This window comes from Eptesicus fuscus, chromosome 15 (genome assembly GCF_027574615.1).
Source record: "Eptesicus fuscus isolate TK198812 chromosome 15, DD_ASM_mEF_20220401, whole genome shotgun sequence".
NCBI classification, from domain to species: domain Eukaryota; kingdom Metazoa; phylum Chordata; class Mammalia; order Chiroptera; family Vespertilionidae; genus Eptesicus; species Eptesicus fuscus.
In genome coordinates this window covers 29,941,638-29,957,219 of record NC_072487.1, presented here as the reverse complement: position 1 = coordinate 29,957,219, position 15,582 = coordinate 29,941,638, and the positions used below count along the sequence as shown (strand labels likewise).

General features: G+C 39.3%; 1 protein-coding gene and 1 pseudogene across 8 annotated transcripts in view; both read left to right on the top strand.

Moving 5' to 3' along the window:
- Positions 1-15,582, top strand: part of RIC1 (RIC1 homolog, RAB6A GEF complex partner 1) — a 139,791-nt gene that overhangs the window by 52,496 nt on the left and 71,713 nt on the right. For 7 of the 8 annotated variants that reach the window (XR_008558304.1, XM_054727263.1, XM_054727261.1 and 4 more), the window contains exons 7-8: positions 4,555-4,646; positions 11,760-11,848. Coding sequence is in view for 7 of the 8 variants with exons in the window: in XM_054727263.1 (XP_054583238.1) it covers positions 4,555-4,646; positions 11,760-11,848 (181 nt within the window). In the remaining variant the exon portion in view is untranslated. The remainder of the gene's footprint in view (positions 1-4,554; positions 4,647-11,759; positions 11,849-15,582) is intronic. The other variant, XM_054727262.1, reaches the window with a different exon arrangement.
- Positions 4,581-10,293, top strand: LOC103289199 (40S ribosomal protein S17-like; annotated as a pseudogene).

Sequence of the window (15,582 nt, the reverse complement as noted above, 5' to 3'; positions counted from 1 at the left end):
TATATGATTAGTTAATTTAGGAATTTGGTTGCTGTATAGAGCCCCAAAATAAAATGTTGGGTTCGTTGATAAGCTCTGTGGAGTTTGGTTGACTATGATCTTTACTGTATGGTGAGCTAACTGGATTATTTCCTTTCCTCCCATTTCTGTATCTAAAGTGCATTTGAGGAGAGTCCTGCAGTCCTTTCCAGAAAGTATATACCTGGCTGACCAAGTATTCTAGGATTTGAGTTGTGGAAGAGTTAGACTAGAGGGTCCAGATTCAGAATAACTTTTACTTACCCCTGTTTTCAATGTGGTCCAGAGATCACTGGAGGTTGTTTGTTTGTTTATTTGTTTTTCTCCGAAGAAAAACCTCCAGTTTTCTGTTAGAGTGGAGGTGGGGTGTTTCTTAGCAGCTCAAATTGGGAAAGTACTCCTGGAAGACCCAGCTGCTGCTTACACAGGCTTTAAACCAGTCCTGCTTTGAGTCCAGCCTTTCAGAGACATCTAACTTTCCAAGCCTTTGTGTGCCCTATAACGTAAACTTAGCTGCTTCTCAACATTCTTTACTGCCAGTTAAGGATTCTACCCTTATACTTTCCAGCTTCCAGGATTTTCTGATACTACCTCATCTCCCATTTTTTGTTCTTGCGGTTTATGCTTTTTGAAAAAATCTTTTCTGTTACAGTAGTCGGAGAAGATAAATATTAATGTTCAATGTGCTCTTTTTAACTGGAAAGGATTTTAAGGTGCGTTTTTGTTTGTTTGTTTTTGAGGGTATATTTTTTCTACATGGTATCAGCTTTAAGGTTTCTAATAACCATTTTCTATTACCAACTTTATTCAGGTAGTAAGGTACTAAATAATACATTTGTAATAACATGTCAGTATGTAAATTAGAATAAAAATAAGCTTTTGAAGAACCTTTTTTTTTACAAGGTACAAATATATTTGTAATTATGTTTGGGATTTAAATGTTTTTTACTGAAAACAAAAATAATAGAGCTGAAAAAGTGACTTTTCAGAGTATCAATTTTTATTAGTATTTGATTAAAGAAATTTTTCTAGTCAATTAAGGTTTAAAATATAATGGAAAATAGATGGGCATTATTAAATGTTATAAATAGAAAATATAAATTACAAGAATTTATAAATTCTTATAAATATAAATCTGTAAAATATAAATTACAGATTAACATATGTATTACTGGTAGTTAGGAAACACAGTGGCATCTTTATATTTGCCATTATTTTTTAAATATATTTTTATTCAAAGACGAAGGGAGAGGGAAAGAGAAATAGAAACATCAATGATGAGAGAGAATTATTAATCAGCTGCCTCCTGCATACCCCCTACTGGGAATCGAGCCTGCAACCCAGGCATATGGGAATTGGACCGTGCCCTCCTGGTTCATAGGTTGATGCCCAAACACCGAGCCACACCAACCAGGCTATATTAGACATTATTTAAATGCTTTATAAAAATTCTGTTCAGCATTGTTTAATATATTTAACAAATAAATTAAAATATGTCAGTTTATGCCACACCTCTGCTCAAAACCCCTTCCGTAGGACTGTATAATTAGGACAAAACCTGCTGAGGGTAACTAGAAAAGCTGAAGAAAAAATATTTTTTAAATGTGCTTAAATGTTTTGGAGAGCTAATTAGACAGTAAAGAATACCAGGCTGGAGGAGGCCAGAGGCCTAGTGAACTAAGCCCAGTGTTTGAGGTAACAGTGGGGATGAACAAAGGAGACTGTGTGCAACAATATGGATGGATCTCACAAACATGTCGGGTGAAAGCAGCTAGACGCAAAAGGATACGTGCTATGAGTCTATTGTATGTAAATTTAAAGGAAAAATAAAAAGTTTGGATGCATGTTTAAGTGGTAATGGTTTAAAGGGAAAGAAGGAAGTGATTCCCATGTAAGTCTGGATATTGGTTACTTTTGTGATAGGGGCAAGGGTATATTGATCAGAAGGGACACTGTTGGGGACCTTTGGGTACTCATAATTACCACTTGTAGAGTGGTAATTCTACAAGTGTTTACTTGGTGATGTTATTGAGATGTACATTTTTGTTTTGTGTATTTTTCTTTAATGTATTTATAATTCACTAGAGGCCTGGTATACAAAATTGATGCACTGCGGCGGGGGGGAGGGTGTCCCTCAGCCCAGCCTGCACCCTCTTCAGTCTGGGACCCCTCGGGGGTTATATGACTGCCGGTTTGGGATTGGGCCGAAACTGACAGTCGGACATCCCTCTCACAATCCGGGACTGCTGGCTCCCAACCGCTCACCTGCCTGTATGCCTGATTGCCCCTAACCGCTTCTGCCTGCCAGCCTGATCACCCCCTAAAGACTCCCCTGCCAGCCTGATCAACGCCAAACTGCTCCCCTGCCGGCCTGGTCGCCCCCAACTGCCCTCCCCTGCCAGCCTGGTCATCCCTAATGCCCTCCCCTGCTGGCCTGGTTGCCTCCAAATGCCCTCTCCTGACGGCCTGTTCGCCCTCAACTGCCCTCCCCTGCCGGCCTGGTCGCCCCCAACTGCCCTCCCCTGCCGACCTGGTCGCCTCCAACTGCCCTCCCCTGCAGGCCTGGTCCCCCCCAACTGCCCTCCCCTGCCAGCCCGGTCACCCCTAACTGCCCTCCCCTGCCAGCCCAGTCACCCCTAACTGCCCTCCCCTGCCAGCCTGGTCACCCCTAACTGCTCTCCCCTGCAGGCCTGGCCCCCCACACACACACAACTGCCCTCCCCTGCAGGCCTGGTCACCCCTAACTGCCCTCCCCTGCTGGCCATCTTGTGACCACATGGGGGTGGCCATCTTGTGCAAGGGATGATGGTCAATTTGCATATTACCTCTTTATTATATAGGATAATTGAAAAGGTTAAAAAATAAAGTCACTCCAAAGATTCCCGATATATAAATTGGAGAAAAAGCTGTTACCTCATCTTCTACTTCCTCTTCCTTCACTCCACCCCTTCTGCACAGGCCTCTTTGATGTTCTTTGAACACACCAGAAATGCAATCTATAATAGGGCCTTTGTACTTGATATATCTCCTTCAGTACTTGCCTTAAAACACATGTTTCACAGGCAAATCCATTTAATATTACATCCTTCCTTCATACTCCCCCTTCCCCATAGTTGCTTTATTAGTTATTTCTGTAGCATTTGCCAACTTCCAATAAATTGGATAATTGTTTTAATTTGTCAGCCTCTTAACAAATGTAAGGCAGGATACAAGTAGGGATTTGGGTGTGATTGAATACCTGCCTTTTCCTCAGCACCTAGAGCAGTGCCTGGTGAATAATGGGCACCTGAAAAATACTTGTTGCAGGTATGAATTTCAGTAAGCAGTCATCCAAAGAAATAATGCTCAATGCCATCTTTACCATTTTTTGTAACTTAAAATAATGCCAGTTTTATTATTAAAATTAAATTCCTACCAAAAAAAAGCAAATATTCCATGTTTAGATAGTAGGTTATAAAGCTCATTTAGTAATTAAATAAAGTGTAGTATTATATTTTCAAAAATGTCATAATTGAGTCTTCTAATGTTTACTATTGGGATCATCTAAAAGTAAAGTGTATATTGTAGTGTGCTATTTTTTGTGCTTACTAAACTGTCATGATGAGCTTTGCCTTAGAATTTATATTCTAAGATGTCCTTGATTTGACAAGCACAATGGAGCTGAGCCTATTCTATCTTCTTATTCAGAATAAAGTAGCATATAAATTTAATAATAATGACATTCATTTATTGAATGCTTAATTCAATGAATGCTAGCCATTGATTTAAGTGGTTTACATGTGTGTACACTCTCATTTAATCTTCAAAACACTCTAAGAGGTAAGGAATTTACAGATTAAAAAAACCCCAAAGCTTGGGAAGGTGAAATAATCATTTCAGCAAATGAGAGGTAGACCTAAGATAACAGGCTGCCGGATACCATGCTATTAACCATTATTCCATAAAGCAAAGGAATAATAGAGAATAGTAAGCAATTGACAAATTATGAATTGCTTATAAGAATATACCAAATAATGTGGATGTAAAGTATAGCATAGGAAATATAGTCAATAATATTGTAATAGTTATGTATGGTGCCAGGTGGGTGCTGGAAATATCAGGAGGAACACTTTGTGAAGTGTATGATTGTCTAAACATTATGCTGTATACTTAAAACTATGTGCTAGTTGACCACAAGAATAATAATAGTGAACAAGTTAGATGCAGTTTGTGCTGTCAAGAAGTTTATATCCTAACAGGAAAGTCATCATCATTTAATTTGAATTTAGAGATCAAATACCCATTATTTAGTGTTCTGTAAATAGATCAGCACTGGACTGAGCTCATTTGGGGAATATTTATTGAAAGAATTAATGAAATTGATGTTTTAAGGGAGAAAATTCAGATAGTAGTCCTGATGGAATATTTTTCTATCCAGTTGAAACCAAATAAGATAAAACCTTATGAAACTGTATGTTTATTGAAGGAGAATTATAGTGATTACAGTGTGTTTTGGAGAACACTTTTTAAACCTTAACTGCTTTCCTTTTATTATAGCAGCTTCATGGAGTTTGGCCACAAGATGTTGTTGATGGAACTTGTGTAGCAGTAAATAACAAGTATCGACTAATGGCATTTGGTTGTGCAAGGTAATGGATATAGACTTATGCACTTTAAGTGTTATTGCAAAAAATAATGTTTTTTAAAATGTTCCTAATATACTTGTAAAGTTTGTCATCCCATTATAATTTATGAATCAGCCTTAATATAAAATCTAACAGTATTTTATTTTATTTTTAATGTATTTTCATTGATTTCAGAGAGGAAGGAAGAGGGACAGAGAGACAGAAACACCAATGATAAGAGAGAATCATTGATCAGCTGCCTCCTGTGCACCCCCTAGTGGGGATCAAGCCCGCAACCTGGGCATGTGCCCTGACCAGGATTCAAACTGGGGCCCTTCAGTACGAAGGCCGACGCTCTATCCACTAAGCCAAACCAGCTAGGGCAAATCTAACAGTATTTTAGGTTGGAACAAACCAATCTAAAGGGCAGATTTTGGAGATTATCTTACTTTGTAAAAGTGAGCTTTTCTTCAGTGGTAAGAAATTGAGTTACAAGTTTAAAAAAATTTAATCAGTTAAAATTTAGGTACTTTATTATTTAACAGGATCAGGAAGATTTTTTTTTCTTTTTTATATAATCTTTTCTTTTTAAGACATCAATGTTGACATTGTCCTTGAATCAGTGGATATGCCTTAGTTAAGGAGCAAATTTAAAGGTCATACATAAAACCAGTTTCTTGTTTTAATTCAAATAATGCATGTTTTAGAAGTAAAATAGAATGCAGTTATTCAGTACATATCTGTGTGTGTGCCATGTACCAGGCACAGTTATTAGCACTTGGGATACATTAGAAAACAGCAATGATATCTGACTGTCAGGCTATTTTAGCTCAATTAAAAAGATTATACATGGTGGCGAAATAGGTTTACAGTTATGAGTACACAAAACACAGTTTATTCTTGTATTATTCTTTATTAATTTGTATTATTTTCCATATGAATAACTGGCAACCTACTTGCCCTACCCTGTATTAGATACTTACAGTAATGCCTTACAGTATGTATAATGCTCTTTAGTCTTTAAAACTTTCTTAAATATAAAATTCCATTTGCCCTAAAAATGAGACTTAGTGTTTCTGTAGAACATACAGCTAGTATAATCTCCAGCTACAAGTGTTAAAGTATCTTTTTAATATAAATAATTCACATGTATAATTCATCACCACCTTCATTACACTCTCAATAATCTCTTTGTAAAGTGAGGAATCTTCATCCTCTGCTTTTTACTGAAGAGGTAAATGTAGAAATATAAAGTAAACTTAGTACAAGAAAGAAGAAAAAGCATATTTTTTTCATATTCACAAATTTGATTTGATCATATTTTGTTTAGAATTTTAAAATCTATGTTCATGAGTACATTTGCCTATAATTTTTCTTACTCTCCTGGTTTTTAACTCTTGCCTCATAAAACAAGTTGAGGAAGGGTTTGTTCTTATTCTCTTCTCTGTGGTCAGATTTGTCAATGAAGCCATCTGAACCTAGAATTATCTGTATGGGAATTTTTTGTGTTACTGGTTTAATTCAGTTTTAAGAATAGATTTAAGAAGATTTAGATTATCTATCTCTTCCTAAGTAATTTTGGCCATTTTTATTTTTCTAGAAATTGGATTTTTTCATATGCACTGTCAAATTTATTGGCATAAAGTTTGTAATATCCTTTTAAACTTTCATATTGTAAAGTAAAAATATACTTTCAGGAAAGTACATACTGCAAATATTCCATTTTACAAATATATTTAATACATACACATATCTATTCACAACTGGGCCAAGAAATAGAACATTGCCAGCCAATACAAGTTTTACCTCGGCTACATTCTAATCACAACTCTGTCCCTTCCCCGACTCACTTAAAGGTAATCAATTTTCTGTCTTTTTTTTTTTTTTAAATATATTTTATTGATTTACCACAGTGAGGAAGAGAGAGGGATAGAGAGCTAGAAACATCGATGAGAGAGAAACATCGACCAGCTGCCTCCTGCACACCCCCTACTGGGGATGTGCCCGCAACCAAGGTACATGCCCTTGACCGGAATTGAACCCGGGACCTTTCAGTCCGCAGGCCGACACTCTATCCATTGAGCCAAACCAGTTTCGGCATCAATTTTCTATCTTTTGTGATAATCATTTCCTTGTCTCTGTAGTTTTATCACCCATGTATGTGTTCTTAAAGAGCATAATTTAGTTTCACCTGATTTTGAACTTTATATGAATAGAATTATATTCTATGTTACGTGTCTTGCTCTTTCAGTCAATATTATAAAATGTATCCAAGTTCTTTGCCTGTAGCTGAAATAGTTTTTGATTGATTTATAAATAATGTGACAGTGTATGAATATACCATAGTTTATCTGATTTTGCTGTTAGTGGACATTAATATTATTTCTTGGTTTTAAAAAAAAAGAGACATCTTACATAATAATAGACAAACATGTAAATTGACCGTACCTCCGCTACGCCCACAGCCAATCAGAGTGAGTATGCAAATTAGAAGGCCAAAGATGGTGGCCGCCCAGCTGCTCCAGGCGCGGAGTGGCCAGGTGGGGCAGGACGCCTGCTATGAGAGGGAGGGCAGGGGGCGAAGGGATCTACAGGAGCGGTGTGCCGCAGTGAAGACAAGACTGCAGACTCCGGAGTCTGCAGTGAAGACGAAGATGGCAGACTCTGGCTGGAGCGAAGGCCTGGGTCCCAGGTGCCGGAGGAAAACTGGTGCTGGAAGCCAAGGGAAGGAAGGCCTATTGCATGAATCTCTTCATACAACGGGCCTCTAGTTCTCTTATAAAAACCCAATACCTTTATCACATATGAGAAAATTAGTAAACCCCTACTAAGATCTGATACTCAATTCATGTTGAAATTGTTATTTTTCTTTTTATCCTCACCCAAGGATATTTTTTCCCATTGATTTTATTTTTTAGAAAGAATGGAGGGTCAGAGAAAGAGAGAGAGACATTGATTTGAAAGAGACACATCAATTATTTGCCTCCCGCACTCACCAGACTGGGGCTGGGGATTGAAACTGTAACTGAGGTAGATGCCCTTGACTGGGTATTGGACCCATGACCCTTTGGTCCATGGGCCAATGCTCTAACTACTGAGCAACCGATCAGGGCCATGTTGAAATTAACCAAGATTTTTTTTATAGCTTCTTTGTTCCAACCATAATCAAGCAAAATTCTATAAATTATATTTGATTATTATTTTTTAGTCACCTTTTGCCTATAACAATCCTTACACCATTTTTTTCTTATTGTATGACATCAACTTTTTTTAAGTCCATGTCAGTTGTTTCTAGAATATCTCACATTCTAAATTTCTATTCTTTCTTCATAATGCCATTTAATTAGTTTTTCTAACACCTGAAATGATTGGAAGTTTGAAGCTGGTTCTTGTTGAGCCAATACAGTTCATGACTAGGATGCTCACATGTCCTCATTTAGGGGGAACTCAGAGACATGAGAGGTGGTGGATGTAGTTTCACATCACCTACATTCAGGGCTGGCACCCAGGGGTCTAGCAAGGCCGATGGGAAAATCCAGGAGAGGTGCTCTAGCTCTGCCCAGGATAATGAAGGTAGAGTCTTGGCCTTAGCCTTTCATTCCTCTCAGTTTTCACCAGTTAACTGCCACACGCCCAAAAGGGAAACCATTCCCACATGCCACAATATTTTGAATTTAGCGTCTGTAGATGCTTATGGTGTACAAAAGGTTCATTGGTTGGGAGAGTACCAGCCCATCTGTCATGATCATGGGCTGGGTTGTAAGTTTTGTGATTGTAGCTGTGTGATATTGCAGCCTAGTGGCTTTTAGCTCTGATCTGCCATCACTTACCAGGATTAATTGCCTTGAACACTGGACTGTAGCTGTATTTTTCTAGGAATTGGTTTTCCTATAGAATCCTGTAAGAAGCCAACTTTCTTTTAGGATGCCAATTTGCAGGGGATCAGTTTTACAACTTAATGTTTACCTTTAAAGTTTTGTTTAGATTCGGCTAAACATTTTTGCCATAGATGATGTTGTGTACTTCCTATGACATTGTGTAAATGTAATGTCGATTTGTCCCAGTATTAATACTGCTGACTTTGATCACTTATGGTAGAAGTAGCCATATCTCTGTTATAGAAAGATGTTTTTGCTTTAAGATTAGTAAATAGTGTCTTTTAATGAAAAAATGATCACTTACCATGGGCTGAGAAATGGAAAGAAAAATAATTTAAAGAGTATAGGCACTATAGAATACTTAAAGGGTTACTTTTCAGTCTTTTAAAGTATTGACTTAATACCAACTTCTTAAATTAGAAATATTTGAACTCCTCACTGACGTGTTAGAGCTCACCAACCCAGAGTTAGCACTTGACAGTGTGTCAGATGCAAAGCAGAAACTTGCTAGCTACTTAGTGTTGTCTTTCAGCCAGGTGTTTGGGCAGGTGGTCTGCAAAGATACATTTAGGCATTTGGCTTCTGACTGAGATGGAATAACAGGTCAAATTTCCTCTCCCACCTGAAATTAAAACAAGAGAATGGACAAAAATATGAAACGGGCATTTTGAATTCAAGAAATAGGACATCAGGTAACTAAAGACAGCAATCCCTGAAAGATGAGAAACAAAATCAGAAAACTCTACAAGTGCCTCAGTTTTAATTACTTTGAGAGTTTCCAGGGCATAGCATGAGGTTGGAAGATAGAGCCTGGCAGATTCCCTGAGTTTAGTACCTGGAAATGAGAGTTTGGGGAGACCAGAGCACCTAAGACTCACAGGACAGACACCAGAGAGAGAGTGGCACAAGGAGAGAGCTCCAGAGATCTGTAGAGGGTCCCATTTGAGTATTAAACGGAAACACCCAAGATACAAAGAAGACCCAAATAAAAAACAGATTAATATTAACTTGAAGAACGTGGCAAGAGAAATTATTTGGAATAAAATACAGAGAAAAATAGAGCATTAATGAGCTGTGAGGTAGCTGCAGGTGGCCTGTTATTGCAGGTGTTCTATTTTGCCCCATTCCTAACCCTTGAGTGAAGTTGGACCTGACTGGAAGTGGATCAGAACTGCTGTGGGAACCATCTGACTTCTCCTGCCACAGAGAAGCGTGCCGAAGTGCCAGGATATTCTGGCAGCCCCAAGTCAGTGCCACCACCCTAAGGTGTGCCACAGCAACCTTGGAGTTAAAATATTTTATAGCTCTTTCACCAGGGACCCGCCACCATGGGCCGCGTTTGCACCAAGACCGTGAAGAAGGCGGCTCGGGTCATCATCGAGAAGTACTACACGCGCCTGGGCAACAACTTCCACATCAACAAACGCGTGTGCGAGGAGATCACCATTATCCCCACAAGAAGCTCCGAAACAAGATCGCGGGCCATGTCACGCACTTGATGAAGTGGATCCAGAGGGGCCCCGTGAGAGGCATCTCCATCAAGCTGCAGGAGGAGGAGAGGGAGAGGAGAGAGAATTGTGTGCCCGAGGTCTCTGCCCTGGATCAGGAGATCATTGAAGTTGATCCTGACACTAAGGAAATGCTGAAGCTCTTGAACTTTGGCAGTGTGTCCAACCTGCAGGTCACTCAGCCTACAGTTGGGATGAATTTCAAAACACCGCGTGGAGTCGTTTGAATCTTTTGTTATGCTGTAATATTATCAATAAACCATGGACAACAACAAAATATTTTACAAACAATATTTGTGTTAAAAAAATTTTTGAAAACTTCATAAGCAGAGATTTTTTAAATGATCATTAAGTTTAGTTTTGAAATGTAGTTTAGCAGTAACATAGACTTTGTTTTGCTTTCTTATCCTTCATAAATTTGACCCTTGTAGAGAGGTTTTTTTTTTTTTTTAAATATATTTTATTGATTTTTTTACAGAGAGGAAGAGAGAGGTATAGAGACTTAGAAACATCGATGAGAGAGAATCATCGATCAGCTGCCTCTTGCACACCCCCTACTGGGGATGTGCCCGCAACCAAGGTACATGCCCTTGACCGGAATCGAACCTGGGACCTTTCAGTCCGCAGGCCGACGCTCTATCCACTGAGCCAAACCGGTTTTGGCGAGGTTTGTTTTTAAATATATTTTTATTGATTTTAGAGAGAGGGGAAAGGAAAGAAAATGGAGAGAGAAGCATTGATTGGCTGTCTCCGGCACGCCCCCTACTGGGGATCAAGCCCATAACCTAGGCATGTACCCTGACCAGAAATAGAACCAGCAACCTCTTGGTGCATGGGATGACACCCAAACAACTGAGCCACACCAGCTGGGCTGTAAAGATGTTTTAAATGAAATAATTACATATACCTTATACCCAAAAGAGCATGTATCGTGTATAGATTTAAAAAGTAGTGGGATATAACAATAATAAAATGAAAATCTGTATAAATTACGATCTAACATGAGAAATAGCACATTACCAACGCTGACGAAGCCCTGCCTGCCCCCTTCTCCACAAGCACAGTCACTGATCTGCAGTTAGTGTACCTTAGGACTTGGCTGCATTTTTACCACAAATATTTAACTACTATGTTTTGAATGCTTTTTATTATATAGAAACAGAATTATACTCTATAACAGGCGTCCTCAAACTACAGCCCACGGGCCACATGCGGGTGTTTTTGCCGTTTTGTTTTTTTACTTCAAAATGAGATATGTGCAGTGTGCATAGGAATTTGTTCATAGTTTTTTTTAAACTATAGTCCGGCCCTCCAACGGTCTGAGGGACAGTGAACTGGCCCCCTGTTTAAAAAGTTTGAGGACCCCTGCTCTATACCTATGCTACCTATTTTAGTGCATGTAACTAAATTTTATTTCTTTTTAATACTATGTGATATATTACTGTATGATTATACTACAGTTCATTTTCCTTTCTGTTATTGCTAAACATTCAGATTTCCATGTTTTACACTTTACAGAATACTATGATGAACATTATACATGACAAGGATGTTCTGGGGTTATAGCTAGAGGTGAAGTTGCTAGATTACAGAATATATATCTGATCAAATTTATGAGATGACTACAACTTATTTACAATTTCATTTTGTTCTGGTTTATATTCCTACCAACAGTACATAAGCGTTCCCATAATAATGCATTTTATATTTGCATTTATCTTTTTTTCTGAAGTTTGTTTGTTTTTTTACAGTGGTTCTGTACAGGTTTATACAATAGATAACACCACTGGAGCTATGCTGCTGTCTCATAAACTAGAGTTAACAGCAAAACAGTATCCTGGTGAGTCTTCTGATTTTAACATTTTAATGTACAGATATGTGTAGTGAATGCTAATTTCAAATGACTGAAAATTATCTCCTGGAACCTCTTCTGAGTTTTCCACAGTGCTGTGATATACTTTGGCACATGGCTGGGAACTGCAGTCTTACGGTTCATTTAACTATGAAAATACATGCAGGTCCTTGAGAGTCAGCCTTTGTCTCATCTGTTCTTTACCTGAAATGCCCCATATTTCTACAGGGAGGGTACATTTTCACCTTCCAAGTTACAGCTCCAGTGAAAAAAAATTTTTTTAATGAACTGATTAGAATACTATTCCCTCTTATGCTCCATTGCTCCTTAAGTTTTTATCGTTCTTTCTGTATAGCCTTTAAAGGTCAGCATGTAGTATTTTTTTAATTTATTCTTTATTGATTAAGGTATTACATATGTCTCCTTTTTCCTCCATTGACCTCTCCACGGCCACTTTCACCCCCCAGCACATGCCCTCAACCCCCTACTGTCTGTGTTCATTGGTTATGCTTATAGGCATGCATACAAGTCCTTTGTTGATCTCTTATCTCCCCCCCCCCCCCGCCCCACCCCACCCCCCACACACACATTCCCCTGCCTTCCCTCTTAGGTTTGACGGTCTGTTCTCTGTTTCTGGATCTTTTTTTGTTCATGAGTTTATGTTCATTATATTCCACAAATGAGTGAGATCATGTGATATTTATCTTTCTCTGACTGACTTATTTCACTTAGCATAATGCTCTCCAGATCCATCCATTCTGTTGCATTTAAACCTTATTTTTTCTTGCACTTGGGATTACTTTCATATTGTAATCTTTGGTTTGATTTTGTATGTTTCTTGGTTTGGTTTTCAATTTCTCCTGGACAAGTGTAAAGTATACTAATAAGTTATTATGTTTCTTTTATTTGTTCCCATTTATTTTTCATCTGCATAAATAACAATAGTTATTCATATACATGAAATAGGGGCCCAGTGCACGAATTCGTGCACTTTGAAAGGAACTGTGGGCCGCAAGGCCATCGTGGGCACAGGGGCAGGTCTCGGCCCATCCTCCACACCCCTGCCCGGCCCCTCCCACCACGGGCCCCTGGTCCCCTGTCTGTCAGCAGCCCCGCTTTCACCGCCACCGCTCCCATGCGCTGACGGCACTGGCCCCGCTTGCACCCCCTGCTGGTGCAGAGCAATTGGGGCCAGTGCCACCAGTGGGTGCAAGCAGGGCGAGCGGCGGCTGCTGCCCCAATCGCCCCTCAGGAGCAGGGCGAGGTGGAGAAGCCCCGAGGGGTGATCGGAGCTGGCAGCTGCCGCTTGCATCCGCTGATGGTGCCGAGCAATTGGGGCTGGCGCTGGGCGCCGGCAGCGGGTGCAAGTAGCAGCTCTGGTGCCGGACACAGGTGCGAGCAGGGCCGGGGCTGGCAGCAGGTGTGAATGCCCGGCGGGACCACAGCACGTGGGAGCAAAGAATTTTTAGTAACCACCAGAGGCTCTCTCCGATGACAGCAAACAGCGCCCCACCTTGGTCTGGCGCCCCCTCTCACCTGTTGTACCATCCCGCCGCGGCCAATGCCTGCCATGTTCAGTGCTCTGCTGCCTGCGGCCAACGCCTGCCATGTTCTGCGCATGCTCCCTGGTGGTCAGCACACGTCATAGCAACCGGTTATTCAGTTGTTCTGCCGTTTGGTCTATTTGCATATTAGGGTTTTATATATAGAGAGAGATTATATTAGGAATTGCTAATGTGAGGCAGAGGGAAAAAGTTCTTACTCTGCCAACAAAGCTTGTCTTCTATAAGGCTAAAATCTATATACCTCCCCTTTGTAGCAAATGTACTTATAGTAAAAATTTATTAATACTGCAAATGAAAAAACTTAATATTAAAGCAACTGATACTATAGATATTTTACTTTAACAAAATTTGGGTTTTACTACACATTGAAATTTTCTCCTTTAGTAGCTGTATATGGGGGTGAAAGAACAATTATTAATTAAATGATAGTATGAGCACCTGGCATACCCAAACTGGAGTTTACTTAATTCTAATGTAAGATTAAACTTCAGGGGTTTTGTTTTTGTTTTTTCATTTATATTTTTATTGTCTAAAGTTTTACATATGTCTCCTTTTTTCCCGCTTGAACCTCCCCCGTCCCTCCCCCACCCCACCCCCCCCGCCAGCCATTCCCACCCCGGGCAAGCCCCCACCGCCCCAGTGTCTTTTGTCCATCGGTTACGCTAATGTGCATGCATACAAGTCCTTTGGTTGCTCTCTAAACCCCCTCCCTTTCCCTGCCATTTGTCTCTGGATCTATTCTTGTTAATAAATTATATTGATCCTACATATGAGTGAGATCATGTGATATTTATCTTTCTCTGACTGGCTTATTTTGCTAAGCATAATGCTCTCCAGTTCTATCCATGCTGTTGCAAATGGTAAAAGTTCCTTCTTTTTATAGCGGTGTAGTAGTATTCCATTGTATAGATGTACCACAGTTTTTTAATCCACTCATCTGCTGATGAGCACTTAGGCTGTTTCCAAATCTTATCTATTGTAAATTGTGTTGCTATGAACATAGGGGTGCATATATCCTTTCTGATTGGTGTTTCTGGTTTCTTGGGATATAGTCCAAGAAGTGGAATTACTGAGTCAAATGGGAGCTCCATTTTTAACTTTTTGAGGAAACTCCATACTGTTCTCCACAGTGGCTGCACCAGTCTACATTCCCACTAGCAGTGCACGAGGGTTCCTTTTTCTCCACATCCTTGCCAGCACTTGTCATTTGTTGGTTCGTTGATGATAGCCTTTTTGACAGGTGTGAGATGGTATCTCATTGTTGTTTTGATTTGCATCTCTTGGATAATTAGTGACTTTGAGCATGTTTCATATGTCTCGGCCTTCTGTATGTCCTCTTTTGAAACGTGTCTGTTTAGGTCCTGTGCCCATTTTTTGATTGGATCATTTATCTTCCTTTTGTTAAGTTGTATAAGATCTCTGTAAATTTTGGAGATTAAACCCTTGTCAGAAATATCATTGGCAAATATGTTCTTCCATGTAGTGGGCTTTCTTGTTGTTTTGTTGATGGTTTCTTTTGCTGTGCAGAAGTTTTTTATTTTGATGTAGTCCCATTTGTTGATTTTCTCCTTAGTCTCCATTGCGCTAGGAGCTGTGTCTGTAAATACATTGCTATAACATATGTCTGCTATTTTGCTGCCTATGGAGTCTTGTAAAATTTTTATGGTTTCCCGTCTTACATTTAAGTCCTTTAGCCATTTTGAGTTTGTTTTTGTGTATGGTGTAAGTTGGTGATCTAGTTTCTTTCTTTTTTTTTTTTTTTTATGTATCTGACCAAATTTCCTAGCACCATTTATTAAAGAGACTGTCTTGACTCCATTGTATGCTCTTGCCTCCTTTGTCAAATATTAATTGAGCATAATGGCTTGGGTTGATTTCTGAGTTCTCTGTTCTGTTTCATTGGTCTATATGTCTGTTCTTGTGCCAGTACCAGGCAGTTTTGAGAACCATGGCTTGGTAATATAGCTTGATATCTGGTATTGTGATCCCTCCCACTTTGTTCTTTCTCAGGATTGCTGTGGCTATTTGGGGTCTTTTTTAATTCCATATGAATTTTTGGAGAGTTTGTTCTAAATCTTTGAAGTATGCTGTTGGTATTTTAATGGGGATTGCATTGAATCTGTAGATTGCTTTGGGTAGAATGGACATTTTAATGAT